This window comes from Lutjanus erythropterus, chromosome 12 (genome assembly GCF_056507025.1).
Source record: "Lutjanus erythropterus isolate fLutEry1 chromosome 12, fLutEry1.hap2, whole genome shotgun sequence".
NCBI classification, from domain to species: domain Eukaryota; kingdom Metazoa; phylum Chordata; class Actinopteri; order Lutjaniformes; family Lutjanidae; genus Lutjanus; species Lutjanus erythropterus.
Window position 1 is genome coordinate 31,854,547 of NC_139328.1, and position 21,392 is coordinate 31,875,938.

At 38.9% G+C, this 21,392-nt stretch overlaps 1 protein-coding gene across 9 annotated transcripts in view; it reads right to left on the reverse strand.

Annotated features, from left to right (window-relative positions):
* ctnnd2b (catenin (cadherin-associated protein), delta 2b) overlaps positions 1-21,392 on the reverse strand; it is a 192,556-nt gene that overhangs the window by 161,245 nt on the left and 9,919 nt on the right. The window contains exon 1 of one of the 9 annotated variants that reach the window (XM_084732040.1): positions 6,256-6,453. The exons of 7 other annotated variants lie outside the window; for them this stretch is intronic. In XM_084732040.1, coding sequence (XP_084588166.1) covers positions 6,256-6,270 — 15 coding nt within the window. In that variant the 5' untranslated portion in view covers positions 6,271-6,453. Of the gene's footprint in view, positions 1-5,542; positions 5,677-6,255; positions 6,454-21,392 lie in introns of those variants that run through there. One more of the 9 variants, XM_084732041.1, reaches the window with a different exon arrangement.

Consider the following 21,392-nt stretch of genomic DNA (forward strand, 5'->3'; position numbering starts at 1 on the left):
CTATTCTGTTACCAGGGAACTCAGTCAACAGATGAAGTTTTTTGGGGGGATTGAAAGCAGAGTCTTGTTATTTTATGACATAAAGCATCAGGTTCACTTGAAATCTTTAGTCTAATACTGTTTATTCTAACTGATTTGCATCCTGCTGTTGCCAGGACAGTGCTGCCTGATATGAGGGGAGGGACAGAGGAGGTTGTCACCCCAGCTGAACACTCAATCTGTAGCTGCAGAGCATCACCCCCTGAAGACACACTGTCACCCCTCTGCTGGATGTTAATACCCTCTTCACTCCAGAATGTGTGGCCTAAACCTGATGCCGTATACAGTGAATGTTTAAATATATAATGGAGCTCCATTTACAGGGATAGGTTGAAACTTTGAAGCGGGGTTGTGTGAGGTACTTCTCCACAGTCAGTGTATTACCGAAGGAATCTGCACTGTAAAGACAAAAAAGTTGAGAGAATTCAAACTTTCAGGCAACTTACCTCAATATATTTTATTATTTTAGTTTTGAACTCAACTCAAACTCTCAGGTGTTGAAAAACTTTTACCAAATAATAATATTTTGCTGAGAAAACGGGTTTTTTTGTTGGCTTAAATACATTTTGCTGCTGACTCTGTCCACAATAGCACATTGCGTAGTGTCCTACACTGGTTCTGCTGCTTCATCTACTGTAGATAATGCACTGATGTGTTGTTTTGATCATTGAAAATGGTTAAATAATAATAATTATTATTATAAGTTATATATAATTTGGTAATCTAAGTCTAAATCTGTTCAGATTCAGAAGAATAAAACCTAAATAAAGGTTAGTATCAGTGTTAATAGCACTGAAATTCTGGAGGAGGAGCACATTAACAAAATAAAAGTGCTACATTCTTGAAAAAACTTGGCCTCTTGTGCCAAGTTCCAGCAAAAGAAATTGTGAATTACTATGCATTTACATTAACTACTGTTAGTTTATGAAGATGAACAGTTTGTGGCGGTATTTCTCCAGTTGGGTCCCATTAAATCATTACATTAAAGGTTATATTAATTAGAAGTGCTGGTCAATCCTCATGATCCTCAATGATGTGTCAACACTGTGAAATGTTTATTTCATGTATTTCATGTATTTGTTTAAGGAAGTATCAGTGGATGTTTAAGCCACATGCTTCTTGCAGGCCTACGTGATGATTAATTTACTGAGTCTGTTTCAGTTATGTTCCAATCAATGTTGAGTTTGTCACTTTTTGCTTTTATTAATACAAAAACCTTTCCACCTCAGCAAAGCATTAAAACTTTTTTGATGGTGCTTTGCTGGAGCTTTCACTCGGATGCATTTATGCACAAGTGGAAAATGGACATTAAAACAGAGAGAAACAGACTTATGCAAGAACACTTTCATTTGCCTATCCTAAATCTCTCCCTTCATCATAACAAATGCCACCTGTTCATGAGGAGGTGTGTGTTCAAGAGACTTGGTCATTAGCATATTCACTGCTACAGTATCTGCTGTAAGGCTTTGGACCAGTGCCAACCAAGAGGGGAAAAAAGAAGACTTTTTTACGCTGCAGAGCTCAAGTGCAGCTGTCGGAAATCTGCAGACAAAAACGTAACGCGTTTAGCACTTTGAGCAGCGGTGTAGACTTGACAGTGACCTGAATGAAGACCCTGAAGCAGCTGTGGGAGAATGACAACTTCACTGACATCTACTGAATTGTAAAAGTTGTCAAGCCAAAATACTCTTGCCAAAAAAAAGAAGAAATGCTGTAGAACCCTCAAGCCATGATGCACATCAGGTGAACAAAATCTTACTTTTTAAAATAAAGTTTAAGCGTCATTTCCATATTCGAGCATTAAAACTTTTATGTGAAATAAGTACAGACAGGCAGACTCATTTTGCTGAAAGTTCTCTAGAATCACTTCTATCTGTTCCTATGAGTGGATCTTGCATGAGGCCCATTGTTTTAAAGCTTAATTTATGCTATTCAAAGTGTGATGAATAACCACTAATTAACTGATACGCAAACAAACCAACAGCTGATTATAGTATTTGTGTTGCAGTATGCTACAATCATTACAGCTGATTAAAGATAACTGATTTTACCAATTTGTGAAAGAAAACAAACAAATGAATGCATTATGGATCGTTTCACATCAAGTGAAGAACATACAGTGCCTATACACAGGAGCACCAGTCCTAAAATTTAGACCTTAAATTGATTTCTGACAGTATTCTGGTGGTCTTCCAGACAATAAAAATGATGGAATTATAATAAATCATGTCAGGACGGGAGATATTATCAATCAATGTTCCCCTGGCAGCATTTGAATACAAAGGAGCTTGTTCTAAAGGAGATCTGAGCTCATCTAAAAGCTATAAAACTTTAAATTTTGGATCTGTCATATAGGTATTTCATTTGATCTGACGTTCAGTTTCTGAGGTTTTCAGCGAAATTGCACACAACATTAATTCTGTGTGAAAGTATCTTTGAAGTGACACAAGCGCACACACAGTACACGCATATTTATTACTTTTTCAAACTCATTTGTCATCCTCAAAAGGGAAAGAAGACACTTCACAACGGTAAATATGCATGACAAATGGCCTGTTCATGTCTAATACTCAGCCCTCATGGAGGATCCAGCCAAATTCAGCCTCATAACTTCATAAAGTAATTGCGTGTCATTAAAAGTGAATAAAAAGTCAGATTGCTCTGTTTGCATGGACATGGTCAGAGAAAGAACTAAACTTTATAATAGCTTTAACATTTAAAATGGCCTCAAAATATCATAGAAAAATAAATTCCCCATTTAGAAAGAACATTCATCTTATTTATGGTGCTTGCAAAATGTGTGTTTAAAGCTTAAGAATAGTGATGGAGAGCAGAGTGCTGGTCCGTGGGAGCTAAAACACTGATGATGCCTGAGGCTACTCAAGGCTTTTCCACCATAATGATACAATTTGATTATAATGAATCATTAATGTAAAAAATTAACAAATCAAATTGTTAATTTCCCTGTAATTATGCGCCATCTTCTCATTATTAATGGCAACTGGACACACATACAGGGACACACACACGCATACAGATAAATGTCCATATGTGCACATGCCTTTGCATATGTGCACAGAAGCAAACACAGACATTAATGCATTTGCATGGATTCTGCAGGCTGTGTGCAAAGTTTATGGACTCGTATGAGAACACACAACTTTGATGTGAATTAAAGGGTAATTTCAGTATTTTTCAACCTGAATCCTATGCTTTTGTGTCTAAGTGACTGACCAGTACTGAGGGAGAGCACTGCAGCCAACAGAAGCAAAAAAGCTATACAGTACTAAGTAGTAGTAGTATAAGTGCTTGTTTTGCAAGCGACAGGCTCATATTGCTATTATAAGTGTCTGCCAACATTCTGGAGAGGCTCTCTTCAAAGACAGACCTTTTATAAAGAGTAAGATAAGTTTTGTTTAACCAGAAACACACATTTCATTGCTCTTGCCAAACTAACCAGACTCCCTTTACAAAACTGTAAATTTAACATTGTTATCTTCATAGAAACGTGACAGAAACAGAATAAAACCAAAAATGTCTTGGCCCGTGTTTCCAACACTCCACCAATTACCATCTCCTGTTTGGCTTAAATAAAACCTTTATTCACTGAGTTAGAAATGAAAATATTCTGGCTGGTCCCGCTGCTTCTCTGATGTCTGACTTCCCTACTGCATCTAACTCTGTGAATTAAGGGTCTATTTTTGACCAAACCAGAGCTGATGATTGTTGGAGCAGTGGAAAGAGGAATTAAGACATTTCTGGTGACTTTTTGTTGATGTTTCTGTTTTGTTTCAATGAAGATTAAACTTGCTCTTTTGTAGAGGGAATCTGTTTGGTGAGAGCAATAAAACAGCCACTTCTGGTTAAACAAAATGCATCTTACTCTTTAAAAAAAAGGGCCTATCTTTGTAGTGATCCTTTCCATAGTTTCGTCAGTCGCTTATAAAAACAGTCTGAACCTGTTAGTGGCAAAAACAAGCACTTTATTGGACCTACTTTGATGGTGCCCAGTTGCCCGGAGGAATTACATTGTTGCTTAGTTTTGCTTCTGCCAGCTGCAGCGCTCTCCCTCAGTACTACAGCAATTTTAAAAGTTGTTGTCCACATTAATCATTTAGACACAAAATGATGGGAAAATAGGGTCCAGGGGAACAATAATGAAGTTACCCTTTAAGACTTGCTGCGGTGACACTGAGTGGATATATAGACCCACTAAGAGTGCTGAGGTCATAGAAAGTTTCACATTGACTTCATGACACAGTTAAGTGCTTTATGCAACTGCCACACTGCATATGTACAGCACTTTCTGCTGTAACTTCTGTTGTGGAGTGCAAAGTGTTGTGAGTGCAGAACAGTCTGTTGATGTTAACATGCTTTAATGCTCACACACACACACACAGACACGCACGCTGCTGCGAAGTCTCTCAAGTGTGAATCGAGAGACAGCAACATGCAGACTCTTCCCTGTTTACACAACTTTGACATGATGATACATAGATATGTTTACTCTGCAGCACGGATGAAAATATAGCTGCTGTACAGAAATAGCAATAAAAAAATCACCTGGCTGCATCGGTTGTGCTGAGGCGGCTGTGTCGACTGAGCTGAGGATAAATCATACTGGAAATGGACACAAATAAAAGCCATGTAATAAAACTGCTATTGCCTTTTTAGCTTGTAAAGGCCTTAAATCAATCGTCAGTGTTTGTTAAAGGAACAGTTCACCCCAAAATCACAAATACATATGCTTCCTCTTCCTGTGAGTTGCCGAGTTTTTGAAGATATCGGCTGTGGAGATGTCTGCCATGTCTTGCCTCTAGTATAATGGGACTAAAAGGCACTAAAAGCCGCAAAAAATACACTTGAAAAATGTAAAACCAGTGTCTCTTTCCAAAAATCATGACCGAGTTATTTTCTTTCCAGTGGAAATTAAGTAGTTCCTACAAGAAACTGCTCATAACAAGGTCTGTAAATTATCTTTCATAACTGGATCATGATTTCTGAAAAGAGACAAATAATTTTTCAGGTGTATTTTTTTTTGGGGCTCTTGGAGGTCCAGAAGCCAAGTGCTAGTTCAAGCTCTAGTTCCGTTAGATCTGACATCTCTATGGCTGATATTTCTAAAACTCTGCAACTCACACCTAAACTACAGGCCAGGGGAAAATATGTATTTTTGATTTTGGGGTGAACTGTTCCATTAAAGTTTTAACAAGGAGCCAACATGATCTCAGTATCTATGTCTCATAAAGGCTATAATTTGATAATAAAAGCTGTGATCCCTTGATGCAAACGCCAACCAGTCACTTGCTACAAAGTACAAAGCTGCAAGAAATTCCATCACACAGAGTTAAGAAGCTGCATTTACATCTCAAGCACCACAGCTCGCAATTAAACTGCACGTTTTCCCTCTGTGTGATCAGACCATTTGCAGCCGAATCAATCTAAACAGCCTCATCAGCTGATGTAAAGAAATGCAAACTGAAAGAAAAAAAAAACAACCTACTTCGTGGTAACATCTCCAGAGCAGACGAAGAGCAAAGATGAAAATGCTTGTGTTTCTCTTTGTTTTGTTTGCTTGCTTGTTTGGCGCTCCTGCAGCTGAGAGCTAAAAGAGAGATGACTAACAAGCTGGATGGCGAGCCGTGTGAATTCGGTTGTAAGGCTTCTTGAAAACATCCAAACAAAAGCTCCCTCCTTTCTTCAACCCCGCCACCCCACCTCCCTCCCCTCCTGCACCCTCCGATCTCTGCTGCTCCCTCCAATTCAGGGCTGACAGGCAGACACCTGTTACTGGAGAGGCAGAGGCACAGACCATGATGGAATGTGTTCTGAGAGGTGCTGTTGTCAAAAAACAGGCAAAAAAGAAGAAGAGAGGGAAAAATAAAGAGAGGTAGAGTTGCAATGAGAATTCAATTAATTGGTTTGAGTAATTTTTTAAAGAGGAAAAGTCAAAAATCTCTGATTCCAGCTTCTTAAAATGAATATTTTCTGATTTCTTTACTCTTAGTAAATTTAATACATTTGGGTTGAAGGCGAAACAAGACATTTGAGGATATCATATTCATAAAGGATCTACATTTGTCACCATTTTCTGATATATTCTAGCCAAAGCAACTAATCGAATAATTGAGACAATAATTAATAGATTAATCGACAATGAAGATCATGGTTAGTTGCAGCCTTAAAGAGAGGAATACAAGCAGTGAGCAGACATACCTTCACATGGACCATACTTCACAAAGAGACACAAAAATAACAAAATATCCCGCTTTTCTCTGCTCCCCTCTGGTCAAAAAGCAACAGCAAGGCTCCCTGTCCCTCCTCCAAACACTCATCTGTCCTCAGTCAAACACAGCCAGCGATAGAGGGACAGACAGAGAGACACAGAGACAGAGAGACTACAAGTGTCACTTGAGCTGACTGCAACTCAGCCCCTCTCTGTCTCTTTCTCTCTCCCTCCTCGGGGGCCATGAAACACACACACACAGACACACACACACACACACACACGATGTTCACTGAGGCACAAAGGTCCCCATGGCAACGGAGCATTTAGAAGCCCCGTGGCATTATTTATGCAACGTTGCATCACAATGGGCCCTCCCACCGGCTGACCCTGCCAAAAAAGCCCGCCGCTCGCCACTCACTCTCTGCCTCTCTCACTCTACCTCTCTCTCTCTCTCTGACTAGACCATCTGCACCCCTCCCTCTCCACCCTCTCCTCCTCCTCCTCCTCCTCCTCAGCCACCATCACTGAAAAGCAACGGGGGACTTGGGGAGTTGGGGAGGGGAGGCCGAAGATGGAGGCACACACACTCAAAACAGTAGACTCATGCCTTCACACAAACACACACACACACATGCTGCATGCTCTGCCTCAGTGAAATTCTACAGCAGGTGTATTCAAGTAGTGGCCCATGAGCTGGATATAGCCCTTTTGAATTTTTCTGTGGTCCACAAGAGGCTGCCTGCAAATCAGGCTTGCATCTGTGTGATATGACTATGATACCTTTTTTTCACTCAGAAATCTACTTGCCTGAGGTCAGTATTTATTTGACTCTGCATAAAATGTTTTATTGCTGTTGTTAAGGGGACAGTTAAGCCTCAAATCAAAAATGCACATTTTTCCCCTGCCAGTTTTGGAGATATCGGCCATAGAGATGGCTGCCTTCTCTTCAATATAATGGTACTAAATGGCAGTTGGATTGTGGTGCTTAAAGAGCAAAAAATTACATTTGAACTCAAAATTTCACGGCAACATACTGCAATAGATTTTTGAGTTTTGAGCCAAACTCTTAAGCTCTTAAGTTTTGAAAAAGGTTTACCACCTACTAATCTTTTGTTGAGATAATTTACTTTTCTTCTTCAGATAAACTTCAGATAAACTTCTAGAAACCCCTCACAAATTGCATTTATGTAAGTGAAAAAAATTAAGATTTTCAATTAAAATTACTCAATTTTCAGGCACCAAAATAATAACAAATCAGGTTCACAGCTCACTGTGACCAGTTTGTGAAATACTTTTTTGAGTTTCTAAAACTAAAACATTCAAGTTTAATAAGAAAAGTAGATTATCTCAACTAAAGTTTATTTCAGAATTTAAGAGTTTGAGTTTGGATCACAACTTGAAATGTCATGTTTTCTCAACTATTACAATGTCATGGACAGACTTTGTTGTGAGCAGATTCATGCAGGAACTACTTTCCTCTGGAACTACTTTCTTTTTTACAGGAAAGAAAGTGGTTCCTATATAAAACTCACAACAAGGTATCTGGATTATCTTGAGTTCAGTCAGATAACTCATATTTTAAAAATGTTTACTGGTGCAGCAGAACATAGTTAGAGACTGGTCTCTAGGCTCTGACCTCATCACTTCCCACAGATTATGTTTACATAGAAATATTGAGGAATGAGGGGCAAATAACTTAACCCCCCCTGTTGAAGCTTGCAGGTGGATGCTGGGATGGTGGTGGGGCTGATACTGATGCAAAGCAGCACTGGCACTGACAGGCAGAGGGAGAGATTGTTCCAGTATACTGGAGAGAAGGCAGACATCTCTACAGCTGATATCTCCAAAAGTCTGCAACTCACACCAAAAGATCTAGATGGAGAAATAGCACAACAGGGTAGGGAAAAATATATAGTTTTGATTCTGGAGCAAACTGTCCCTTTAAATGAAAACAGTGACTAAATTTATTTGTTAATTTAATTTATTTTATGTTCAATCTAGGGCTACAACATTTATAAAATATCAGACATTAGTGGCAATAGTGACATGTCCATCCCCGTTTTGTAAAGTCCGAGGTGGTATCTTTAAATGTCTTGTTTTGACAGTCTAAAATCCAAATTAAATTCAGTTTAATATGATAATTAACAAAGAAAAACTGTCCACATTTTCTGCCATTTTGCATGAAAAACTACTTTAATAACTAATCAGTTATCGAAATATTTACCAAATTTTTTACAATTTCTGAGCTATTTTGAGACATCTGAACCTTCAGCTGCATGAGCTGAACCACTGGCATTGTGGGAAATGTGTGCATTTTCTATTGCACTTGTAACAGATTGTGCAAATAAGCAGATGGTGCAGCGCTAAGTTGCTAACTAGCTTGTAAAATACATTACTAGAAAGCTAATGAACATTCATAATAATCATTTTGCCTTTTTGTTACTTTTCTGCTTCTGCAAGAAACAATTTAACAGTTGCTAAGTAAAATATTTTACATTGTGCTGTAAGGGCCCAGCCCCTGCAGGACAGCATTTACTCAGTTCAGAGTGAATTCATCTCAATGGAATTTCTCTGATCAGTGGATTTAGTCATGAAGGCAGTAAATCTGGTCCAATCTTTTATGTCGAGTTTAACTTTAGGGAACTTTTGACACAAGAATTTGAGCCGCTGACCTAAAGCAAACTGTCCCGACCTTGAAGGAAATGGAAAGCCATGAGTCTGAAATATGCAGAGGATGCCGAAGTATAAACTGCTCCACAAAAGAGGGACAGCAGTCTAAACTGTGTTTTTGATCCCCTCCACTCAGAAATGTGTTTTTCTTTTGTTTATGTCCCCTAAAATGTCTGACCTGGACTGTAATGACTTGTATCTGTGCAGTCTGTCACTCGAGATTTGTTTTTGACATTCCTCTACTGAGGCAGGAGATGTCTGTGTGCATCCCTGAGATTCAAACATGTCTTGGCTAAGCCAGGTTTGAAAACCAATCACTGTGATGCAGGCAAAGAAACCTGAAACCTCCTGCCAAAGATGCTCTATGTAAGAAAATAACATATTATAAGGTCCACCAGTGTGAAATGGTTTACACTTCCTGTCTCCTAAGGGGGGGCACGGTCAGAAGTGTTACAAGTGTTGTACACGTCAAATGGATGGATGAAAGCAGCTACAAAACACTTTATTTTTCTGCTCATTTTATGTTAGCTTAATATACTTGATATTCTTGTAGCTCGAGAGTGTGCTGCTGAACAAAGTTAATTTTCTCCTGATTTGTCTTAAATAGGCATGTCTGTGATTAGTACATTGGTTGACTGTTTCCTCCAAGATGTTATGCAGCTGCCTGCCACTAGTTGGGGCTGCAGCACCAGCAGATGGCAGCCCCGCCCTTCCTGCACTAATGCCTGAATGGTCTGGATGTTGTTATCAGCAAGAGGGATGAATGAAATCTGACCGACTCCTTTCTGAAGCATCTCTGCTCCAGAGCAGGACAGGGCTTGTCAGTACAGAGAGCAAGAGTTAGCATTAGCTGTGTTTGCCACTGCCAGTTACAAGCTAACAAGCTAACAAACAAATAAAAGATGCTAACTACACTTACAAACAACATGTATGGCTGAATCTCTCCCATGTTTCCTCTAACGCTAGCCAACCTGACGCACACTGCAGAGTAGATGTCCTTCCAGCCCCTTTTCAGATCGTTTAAAAACTTTTTATGTGAGAAAACTATGTCAAACAAAATTTTAATCATAGCAAAGTATAACATGTCTGGAAGGGAACTCAAACAAAGATAGAACCTCATTAGACTTCTGCAGGAATGAGTCCTAAACCTTGGAAATCAGAAAAAGATAGCATATTAGCACTTCTGTTTCCCTTGTCCCAAAGTCAATGGGATATAAATGGGTTTTGGGTTAGATGTCTGAAATAAGATCTGTGTTAACACAGGCATAAGAGATCTTCAGGTTTTGTTCTACGACATAAAATACATCAGTAAACACTCATGGATTTTGAAGCTTTTAAAACATGGTGGTTGCTAACAAGTGGCTAAACGGGACACAACTTGTCACACACAACACTAGTGGGGTTCACATTGAGTCATGTGACCATGGTAGTTTGTTTATAGCCTGACATTAGCTTTTCACTTGTAGTGATAGTATGTACATGTCAAAAATTCTAAAAGTCCTGGTTTATTTGTGAAGATTATATTGCTGAACAAGCATGTCAGTATTATAAACTTTTGTTTACCACAGAGCTCAATTTCTGCACTAATCCTAAATCCAATGGAAAAATCTTATTGGCTTTTTTGAAGTGAACTAGAGCGATGCTAACTTCTGAGCTGGCCATTCCTGCAGCATTCTCTTGCAAACTGTCACTAAGCAAGCCAGCTAGCTAGCATGCTACCAGTTAGTTTACAAGCTACAGTGGTGAACTATGATTATTTTTAAACCTACACAGAAGCAAGTTAATCATCAAACCAGTGAACCTTAGTAAAGCTTCATATAAAGAACAAGCAGGCACAGCCATCTCTTACCCAGATGCAGTCTGACTCCAAATCTGAACCCATAGCTCCACAACAGGTATAAGTTACTTGTTACAGCACTAAGAAGCCCTGAGAAAAACTTCTCCAGCCCTTTCCACACTTCCTAAAATCTCCTTTCCTTTGTTTTTCTCTCCTTTATCTGACTTCCTGCTCCCTGGATGCCACAGTCTAACTAAACCAATCATGACATCTGAGCAAATCCACGCTGCACATGCAAAGCTCCGGCCTGCAGTCATTTCTTTATTCAAATTTGGATTGGCTCCGTTTACATGGCTGTTTGGCTGCAGACTGACCGAACACAGGTTTAATCTCAGAGATAAGTGGGCCATCAACTGAGTGTTTGGCGAAAACTAGACGGATCAGCTTGATCAACTCAGTGTTTCAGTCTGCGCAGCATGTAAACACACAGCAGCTCTTAGCATGAATGCCCCTGTATGTGTGTCTGTGTGAGTGTGTGCACAACGTGAAGTATGCTTGGGTAAGATCATTTGAATTATCTTGAAAAATCTTGGGAGATTTTTGCTTGTATTCAATAGTCTGTGCAAAATATCAATATTCAGGGGCACTCCACAGATTTCACAGAAAGGTCAGTTTATGTGTGGGAGTACTACAGTGAAAACAGATGTATTATGTCTCCTGTGGCTCTGGGGGAGTTTCGTCAAGTCTGGGATAATAACCCTGATAATGTCATCATTATCTCAGTTAAAGCTTGAAAAATACACATTCATAACAGCGAGTTCATGCTCTAAACTGGGGTATACGCTGGAGTTTGCAAGACATGGATGTGGTTATATTATAGGAAATGTAGGATCAAGTATTTTTGATCCATACTAAGGATTAAAGATCAGGGCATAGATCATGAACAAAACAAAAAAAGCTATTTTATTCTTTCTGGTGAGTAAAGTCTTAATGTAGAAAACTCTCAGTGTAAGTAGAATTATGATAATGACGTTAAATGTCACATTAGAAACAGTTCAGGCTAAAGGACCAGAACAAAGTGTTTGCAATCGTGTACACTTAAAGCAGCATTATGTAATTATTCTACCATAAAATAACAGCTTCAAAATCATTTTGATGCTACATTGACTTGTAATAGGGTGAATGGTGCCTCTGTCACTCCCACTGGGAAATTGTATGATATTTTATAGAGAAAATGTTTTCTGGTTTTCTTGTGGTGTCCTCTGGCTACCCTGCCTCTCTGTGATTTACAGAGATGCCTAATGCACAGTGAAGTAAACTGCTGCTAAATGTAGCTGCTAGTTAGTCAAGTTAGCCGCACCACCTGAAGAAAAAGACTGCTAGAACAGGAGCTTTGGGGCCACAAAGTAGGGGAGGTTTTCAGGATGCTGGGGGACAGAGGCACCAGTGTTATGCCATAACCGAGACATTATGGCACAGATGAAGAGACTGAAGAGGAAGTTAACAGGGGGGAAGCTAAGAGACGACAAAAGGGACTACCAGACCAAGAAGCCACTGGACAAGACTAAATGTGGGACTCGCATTGTGAAACAAAAAGGCTGCAACACAGATGTCGAGCTGTACTTTTTGTTGTTGGACTGGTATATTAGCTGGCTTGTTATGTCTCATGTTGTTGCACTTGCTGGATGTTTGGTTGTGTTACCAAAGTTGTCATCTTGCAAGTTCTTGATCATAAACAATGTAACCATAAGAAATGCACATGTACAGTTGTTCATATTTACAGAGCAATATACATGACTTTCACTCTAAAACTGGGGGTGCCAAACTGCAAAAAATACCAAATCTTACATAATGTTGTTTTAACAATTTTGCAAACTATTTTGAAATACATGCTATAGATTTAGCTATTTTAATGGATTTTCCATACAGTATGAAGCAACCATTGATCTCCATTCATTTCCATATGGCACTAAAATATATTATCAGACTTGCTTACATCACAATAATGTCACAAAGTATAATCTTTGTGTGATAATGCAGTTTAAAGGAATATTCCAGCAATTAAACTGGGGGACTCACAAAAGACTTTTTTTCTTTTTAAAAGAATGGTCAATAGTTGACATATCGTGACTTAAACCATAGTGTGGGTCAAGTTCGGAAAAAGCCCTCAGTTTGTAATGCTGCCATTCTGTTCCATATTTTTTAACTCAGAGCCAAGAAAAGCTTAATGACATCACTATGGGTTATTTTCTCAGACTTGCACCCCTGGAGCCACAGAAGATATTACACATTTCCCTCTAAAGTCGAGTTGAAATTAAAAATGACTTTTTTAGATAACATCCCCAGTTATACTGTGCACCCAGCAATATATTTAAAATGAATAACTAAATAAATATCAATGACTTTGTGGTCTTGTATCATAATCCAATCATGATTTCTTCCTTTAAAACAAAATCTGATGAATGTTTGTAAAACAAAATATGATGGATGTTTACGTAGACTTGAACCAACCAATTTCAACCAACATTACTATAGTACAACAGGTTATGACACGCTGCACTGTTTCACTTGGATCCACGTCATGATACGGAAGCTATCTCGAAATGCATGTACTGTACATCTCAGTGTTCCTACGTCTTCCCCAAAGTGAAATTCAAGCAATTTTCAAGAATTTTCAAGGCACATTTTCAAGCTTTTGCAGCACCTTACAGCTGTGGTAAATTTTATAGACATATACTCAACGTGATTATTTCACTTCTTCAGGACATTAAATCAGATGCTGTTGTGCTAAAAACAACCAAAGCGACCTATCAGTCAGGTAGCCATTTATTATGAAAACAGGGCTGCAACTAATGATTTTCATTATCGATTAATCTGCAGATTATTTCCAACACCTGTATGAACCCTGATATCTGAACATTAAGTGACAAAATTCTACTCAAACTACATTTGGCACAACTCAGCAAAGTTGCAAGAGTCACTTTAATGCTTCCCATACTCAGCAGAAATGAATGAAACCCACAGAAAGTGATTTATAAAACGTAGGCTAACATACACAAAATTGCTGATCCTGGTCCTCTGAGGCCTTTCAGCAGAAACAAGTACTACTCAATGAGTATATCACGTCCATCATGTTGGTGGACAGAAACTCACAGGCCGACATCAGCACGGATTGCGTGTGTATGTGCGAGTAATCATAGCCTGTTAAGCTATTAAGTGAAAAGGACAACAATTAACTATGTTTTAATGAGCAGGTTCTACAATTAAGTCCTTGTCAGCTGATTGCATTAGTAAAGATTCAGCTCCGTTCTGAGGCTGTTAATGGAGACAGAGGGAAGACAGATAGAGAGTTAGTGTGCAGCCAGTAGCGTACAGGAACAGGCTGGCCCCTGAAAACCCCATTAAAGCAATTAGTAAAGTAAAATAAATGACTGTAGGACAGTGGTGGGCTGCATGGGGAGCAACGTTGCAGTGTGTGTGTGTGTGTGTGTTGTAGCAGTCTCCCCCTCTTTCTCAAGCGTAAAGCGGTCTAATTGTGCCCCGTGGTGTCCGCCTGGCATTTAGTTGTTTCAGAAGGGGGCCTGTTCGATGAGAAAATGTCACGGTGGCTGTATAGCTAAGACCACTGCTGTCTGGGGCTATTGTTTTAGGCCGGAAAATTACTAGGTACATCCAGTTGGTAACAAAGTTGTCCCGCAGGCGGAGGGGGAACAACAAGAAAGTGATAAAAAATAGAGGCCAGGGGAGCCGGAGGAGAGAAGCGAAATGAGATAAAGGGGAAGGAGGCTTCAGCTGACTGAAAGCAGCGAGGGGGAAGACAGATTCGGGGAGATTTAGCGCTCTCCGGATACCAAAACTACTTAAATGTTCATCCCGAACCGGACAGATTTGTCTTGTTTTCCCGATAACTGCAGCTGCAGATCCGGGTTTAATCCCTCTCCTCACCACAGTCTGTGTCTCCATCCCCCCTGTGCAAACAGCACTGAAACCAGTTTTAAGCACAGGGTTAGGGACATGAATTATGAGCAACTGTAAAATATTCAGAGCGGAGCGTCTTTGTTGAGCTGCAAAACACCAAAAAAAAAACAAAAAAAAAAACAACTGTTCACCCAGCATCAAGGTAAAATTGTTTATTCAAACTGCAGGGAGAATGAGAACCTCGACGCTGTTCAAAGCTCAAGGCCGTGACACACGAGGTAAACATCTAAAGGGTAAGAGTTCTCTGGAGTTTTCTTGACATTGTTGCTTTAATCACATTGAAACACCTTGTGGCCTTGTTATTTTTGTCTCAGTTTATTGCCTGTTGCTGGGAGGATTGCCAATCGACATTCTACCCTTTCCCAAAAAACACAATGTATCTTCAGGAGCTGCTTGGAAAAGAAGAAAACACGAGGACTCGGTCCAATAAAAGCTCAGATGAAACATTTACTAAATGGATTAAAGAACAAACGTAAAGGCAACATTTATACGGATCATAACAGGCCTTTTTTAATCTGCGTTCTGGTCGGTACTTCTGTTCCTGTGGACTTGTGAAAATCATCACGGCCCAAACACATTTAGCCGAGCACAGTCCAAAATTAATTGAGGATGCTTTGGGTGCTGTGGATTCGTGTGCACAAACAGCTGAAACAATTGATGCTTGATGTTTGAGTTGATTAAACGATTAGTGGATTGTCAGAAAATTAATAGCCATCTATTTTGAAAACTGATCCATCATTTGAGTCTTTTTCCAAGCTAATGCGACAAACATTGAAACACTGTTTTCAGTTTCTCAAATGTGAGCTTTTAGTGCTTTTTCTTGATTTATATTATGGCTAAATAAATACATTTGGGTTTACACTGCTGGTGGGATAAAATAGGCAGTTTGAATGCGTCAACATGAGCTCTGGGGAATTTAATTTCATTTTAAGCAATTTTCTGACAGTTGTAGACAAAAAGACTAGTCAATTAAGACCTACTTCAAATCATCCAGATGCACCAGTGGAGTAGACTTGCAACTCTATTATTTTTGTCACAAACTATTATTATGTCATGAAAGAAAATGTTTTGAGATTTTTTTAAAAAGGAGAAATTTACATATTACATACATACACACATACATACATACATTTAAATATTAAAAATGTTAGCAATTTAATTTTAAAAAAATGGTTATAGTTTATATTTTAGATTAGTGGACAGTTAAATGTCCAGTGTGTAAAATTTAAGGGTCTCTACTGGCAGAATATGGCAAAAATGGAATATAATATTCAAAAGTCTGTTTTCATCTGTGTATAATCACCTAAAAATAAGAATCATTGGGTTTTCGCTATCTCAGAATGAGCTGTTTATATCTACAGAGGCTGTGCTCGTCTTCCACGGTGGCCGCCATGTTGCTTAGAACAAACCAAACAAACACTGGCTACAGATAGAGCCTCTCTACAGAGTCACCATAGTTTCTCCTGCATGCTTAGAAGGGGAGGGTTGTAGTACTAGCATGATATTACATTTTGTACAAAACAAACATTACAGTAAGGATATTCTCTATAAAGAGATACCTGCATATGAATGCAGAATCTGTAGGCAAGGGTCAAGATTTTGGTTTTGGAAGCAGTCTCCATTTGTAGTCAGAGTGGTACTCACCAGCTACATTTGAGTGGACTTTGTTGCATGCAGGTAAACAGTTTGTGTGCAAAACTGCCAAATGCAAAATTAATCAAGATTTATCTGCTCATAGAGACTGGCCTCCAACTCTGTTCTCGCATCACAAATCACTAATATGACAAGTGAAAGGGAAGAGGAAGTCTTGGCCTGGATATGTGTTGTCCGTTATCTGGATATCTGCTGGCTACACTGGAAGCCCTGAAGCGTTGACCGTGAAACATTTTACATTGCCCCAAGAGGCTAAATCATCCTCAGATGATAAACGATGGGTTCTGAGATTGGAGTAAGTATAACAAGTGTATCTGTTGACCGCATCTCTTGGTCATTGCACTTGAAGACATCCAGCTGAGCTGTTGATACCAGCAAGAATGTCCCTGTCCCAGTTCCAGTTCAGGAGGCTGGGCAACTGTGTTCACACTGCCAAGTTTGAATGTCCAAAGACACAAGTCCAGTGTGTTAGCAAGCCTAAAGCACACAACATATAAATAAGACAACTTTGGAGTTATTGGGACCTAACATCTCCCATAGATTCCAAATACATATCCTTAAAGGGATAGTTCACCCAAAAATGAAAATTCAGTCATTATCTACTCACCCTCATGCTGACTGAAGGTTCTCCATACTGTTCGTCTGGTGTAATCCAATTCTCCTAAAGCCCTGACATACAGTTCATTTGTGTGCGCACACTGTCACACCACAGTACAGATGGATCTAAGGATCTACACATAAGACTTAGGCTAAAAACATGGTGTAAATGACGTCTTTCAAGTAAACTTGGCATGGAGACAAGACAAGCAGTATGGAGCATTTTATTGTTTTTTGTTTTGTTTTGTTTTGTTTTGTTTTTCCCCTGTTCCAGTTGGGGTTTTTTGCCTGTTTGCACTGTTTTCCTGTGAAACTCCAGCAGTGTTTTGTGGACTAAAAAACTAAACCTGAGTAGATAAAGACTAAATTTTCATTTTTGGGTGAATTATCCTTTTAATTATACTCCTGCTATGATGCCAAACAAGTCAAACCCCAATTTTTACATTACTGTAGCACTACTACTACTGCTGCCATCTGTTCTCCTACTAAAATGACATATAAAGTTACATTTGTGTATCAGTATATTATGCCATGTTTAAAGCAAGTACAATCTGCTGCCTTACAAGTCAAGAGAAAAAAAAAACATGAAATAACTCATGCTGGAACTTTATGTTCCCACATCTTTTCAGTGACGCCAAAGAAATTTTCTAGTACAGCAGCACTTTGATCAAGTATGTCTATTAATATGCACTCTTTGTAAATGTATGAGAGAAAAGCTTTTACTTTCAACAATGTGACACAAGAGAAGGGACCAAGAGGAGCTGGACACAGGCTACTGAATGTACTGTAGAGGTACAGAAAGAAAACAGGAAAATCATACAAAGGATAGTAAATGAAAAATACATGACTTTCAAAGGTGTAAGATCCACACATACAAGAAAAAGTCCAAGGTCCAAGCTTTTGAATTTCAACATTTTGAATAAAAATGTATTTAAATTGTGGATATGAAAGTATAAAGAATTTTGTGTTGCTGTTACAAGGTACAAAGTTCATTTATTTATCATTATATAATAGAAGCTGTGGTCCCTCTATGCAAACCACTAACAAAAAGTATATAAATGGATGAATAGATAAGAAAAAACAAACTACTATTTAAGATTTAAGATAGAACGATGAGGATGAACTAAAAACTTTGTAAAGGAAAAAGAGTTTTTCTTCTAAACATATTCTGTATGCTAGAAAAGAGAACTGTGTAGTATTTAATTGTGGGGTTAAAGTCAGACATGACTTGGTGCTGGAGGCATGGTCTTCCATCACCATATATGCCCCGCGAACCGACACACGAACGACACCACCTCCCCCTCCCCTCACCCTCCAGTCATGTATCTTCAGCAACTCTCTCAGTCAAAATCAGCCCAGCAGCTCACTTCAGTTTCAACAACCAGTCACAGAAAAAAGGAGCGTCCATGTTTCAGGTTGTTTTCAGGTTGTAGTGGTGTTTGAAAACTGCTCATTATTTCATGATTTTGAGACGTAATTTTATGCAGTTTTCTTTTTTGTCTACTCAGAAGACACATTTATTGTTGCTTTATATAACCTTTAAGCAGTCTCACAGCCTGAGGGAAGAAGATGTTTGGCAGTACGGCAGCAGATACTTTTATATCTCTTGGCAGCAGGCTGAGTTTTTCTGTTCTAGACCGTGCACATCCCACGCCGGTTTGTAATATTTCCAGTCAGGATGCATTCTATTGTATCCCAATAAAAGTTGAAAAGAATATGGCACAGGAATTTAGCTTTCTTAAGTTTCCTTATGAAATACAGCTGCTTCTGAGCCTTCTTCACCAGGGTGGAGATGTGCAATGTCCATGACAGGTTCTCTGTCATGTGTATTCCCAGGACACTACAGCTCTTCACCTGCTCCACCTCAGCTCTACTGATAGATGGGTGTTTTTGCATCTTTTTTTTTTAACTAAAATCAACAACTAGCTCAATGGTTTTTGCTGACATTGAGCATTATTTCATTATTCTGTGTACCACTCTGCAAGATTGTGGATTTCCTCTTGATCTTAAGTCTTATTGTTGTTTGAAATTAAGCCAATGATGGTGGTGTTATCCACAAACTTCTCAGAGTTCTCTAAATGTCAGAGATGACCTACTTATGAGTGATCTTGAGACCTGGTTGTAGGAAATAGTTTTCAGGATAAAATCTGACAAAAATCAGAGAGAATTGCTTAATGATACATCAAATATATCCAAATGCATCCTTTGAATTTAAATGTTATGTATCTGTGGAAGGAGAATTTGAAAAAAGTAGGAAAAGAAAGCAAACTAGAACTGATAGGAATAAACTCTCAGTGCTCACTAAAGCATAAGCTGAAAACTTGGCTCTGGTTATGTTGCAGCATCTGTCTCGTTCTTCATTTGCCTGTAATAAAATAATCAACATCTACCAGTAGACTTACACTCATCAAATATAAAGCATGGTATCTTTTCCTTTGCAGTGCCAGCCGTCTGCTCAGACCTCTGCATAATATAAGTCACAGAGCTAAAGTCTTTAAGTCAAGTCTGAGGCACTGGACTCTGAAACCCGATGGAGCCCACACACACTCACACACACTCTACCTCAGTCTCACTTGCCTGTCAGTCCCCAATCAACCATTTTTTTTCATGCTGTGACAGGTAGCAGAGAGAGGGCTGACAGTGAGACTGAGCTGTGAAATGTAAAAAACCGTTGGCCCTTTGCGAACCCTACCCACAATGCACTGCTTTGCCTCCCCTGTCACTACATTCCAGTGCGAGTTAGAGACACTCTGAAACAGGTGAAAAATATATACACACTCAAATGTTTATGTGCCCACAAATTGACACAAAATAGTCACTCCTCCTCCTCCTGTGCATTGATTGTCCAATCATAGCTTAGCAACTGTAATTAGGCACCACAGGTCTGACAGGGCTCGGATGTCTCTATATTAAAGTGGTGTACATGAGGATGCAGTAAGAGTGATACAAGTATGGAAGCTAAGCAGCCAAAGAGGGTTATGTTAGAACAAAATCACAATCCGTATTAGCAGGGAAATTAGCTCTACACTGAAATTAAAGAACAATGCTGTTTTCTTCTTCGTGGATCATCAGCTGGTGCATGCTTCAGCCTCTTTCAGTCTTTTAGCATGACAGCGTGATTTAAAACAAGTCATGAAACATTAAAATTCGGTCAGCATTTTCAACTACTTCATGAAGCTAACATTAGCTTAATTAGCTACCTAGCTACAGCTGATAACATGTGCTAGCAACAGCTATCAGCACATTTCCCATTTTAGCAGACAAAATTGACGGTCGCCAGCAAAAAATGGGAAGCTGCTTTTGTCTACAACTGTCTGAAATCAAGGACCCATTTCAGACATTGTGTCAGTTATAAATATTCCACTATAATGATCTAACCGCATGGTGTGTGAGAACAGAAAGCCTTAAAGGTGTAGCAACAGTAGCTAAAGGGGGTGGGTCTTGGCGAATGGTCGGTTCAGTATGGATGGATACACACAAATAAATAGACAAAAAGAAATACATTAATTGAAAAAAAGACTGGGACTTAACTGAATCAACCAGCTGCAAAGCATTTCTGAGTTTACTCAACTAATGGCAAATTTTTTGTGTCAAATTAGGTTAAAAATCCACTCAATGTGCTGTCTTAAGTTTGTCATACTGTTCAGGTCCACTCCTACTTAGGTTTGTCAGACTAACATTATTATTCAGAGCTACTCATGTACTTAAATTACTTCAAAATGTTATTTTAAGTTTGTAGAACTTAACATTACTTTTCACACCTATTCATGGTCTTAAGTTCACTTAACACTCCATTTTAAGTTTGTCATACTTGACATTACTACCCAGTTCCTCAAATGTAATAGTTTACGTTGAGAAAATGAGAAAGATGTGAATAGTAATGGTAAGTTTGATAGCACTTTATATAGCACTGTGAACTTTCCAGTAGGCTGACACAATGAATTAGTGCTTAGTTGAGCCAGCTCAAAAAGGCTTTGCAGCTGGTTGCTTTACTTTACTTTTTTTTTTAAACAGTGTATTCACACACAAACAAATAAGACTTATTGTACTATTTCTACAATGGTGCTCTGGCCTGGAGTCTGCCTTCAGCTGGGAATAACAAAAAGTAAAAGACTTTCTCAAATGCCAACACTTTGCCCGACAGAGCAAGAGAGAGAACGGGTAAAAGACAAAGCATGAACACACACAATTCCTCCCCAAATCCTTCCCCTCCCTCCTCATCCCTTAATATTCTCCTTTCTCCTTTTCTGCATGCCCCCTTGCATAAGAAATAAAACAAAATAAATATTTGATCCACTTTGAAACCACTTCTTATGAATATCTAACTCTGTTGTGAACTTTGAAGGGAACTATATTTGGTAATTTAATGAGGTAGCCGATGCTAAACAAATCTTAATTAATCCTTAATAAACAAATGAAGAGAGTAGCTGTGAGAGGGGGTGGAAAGGC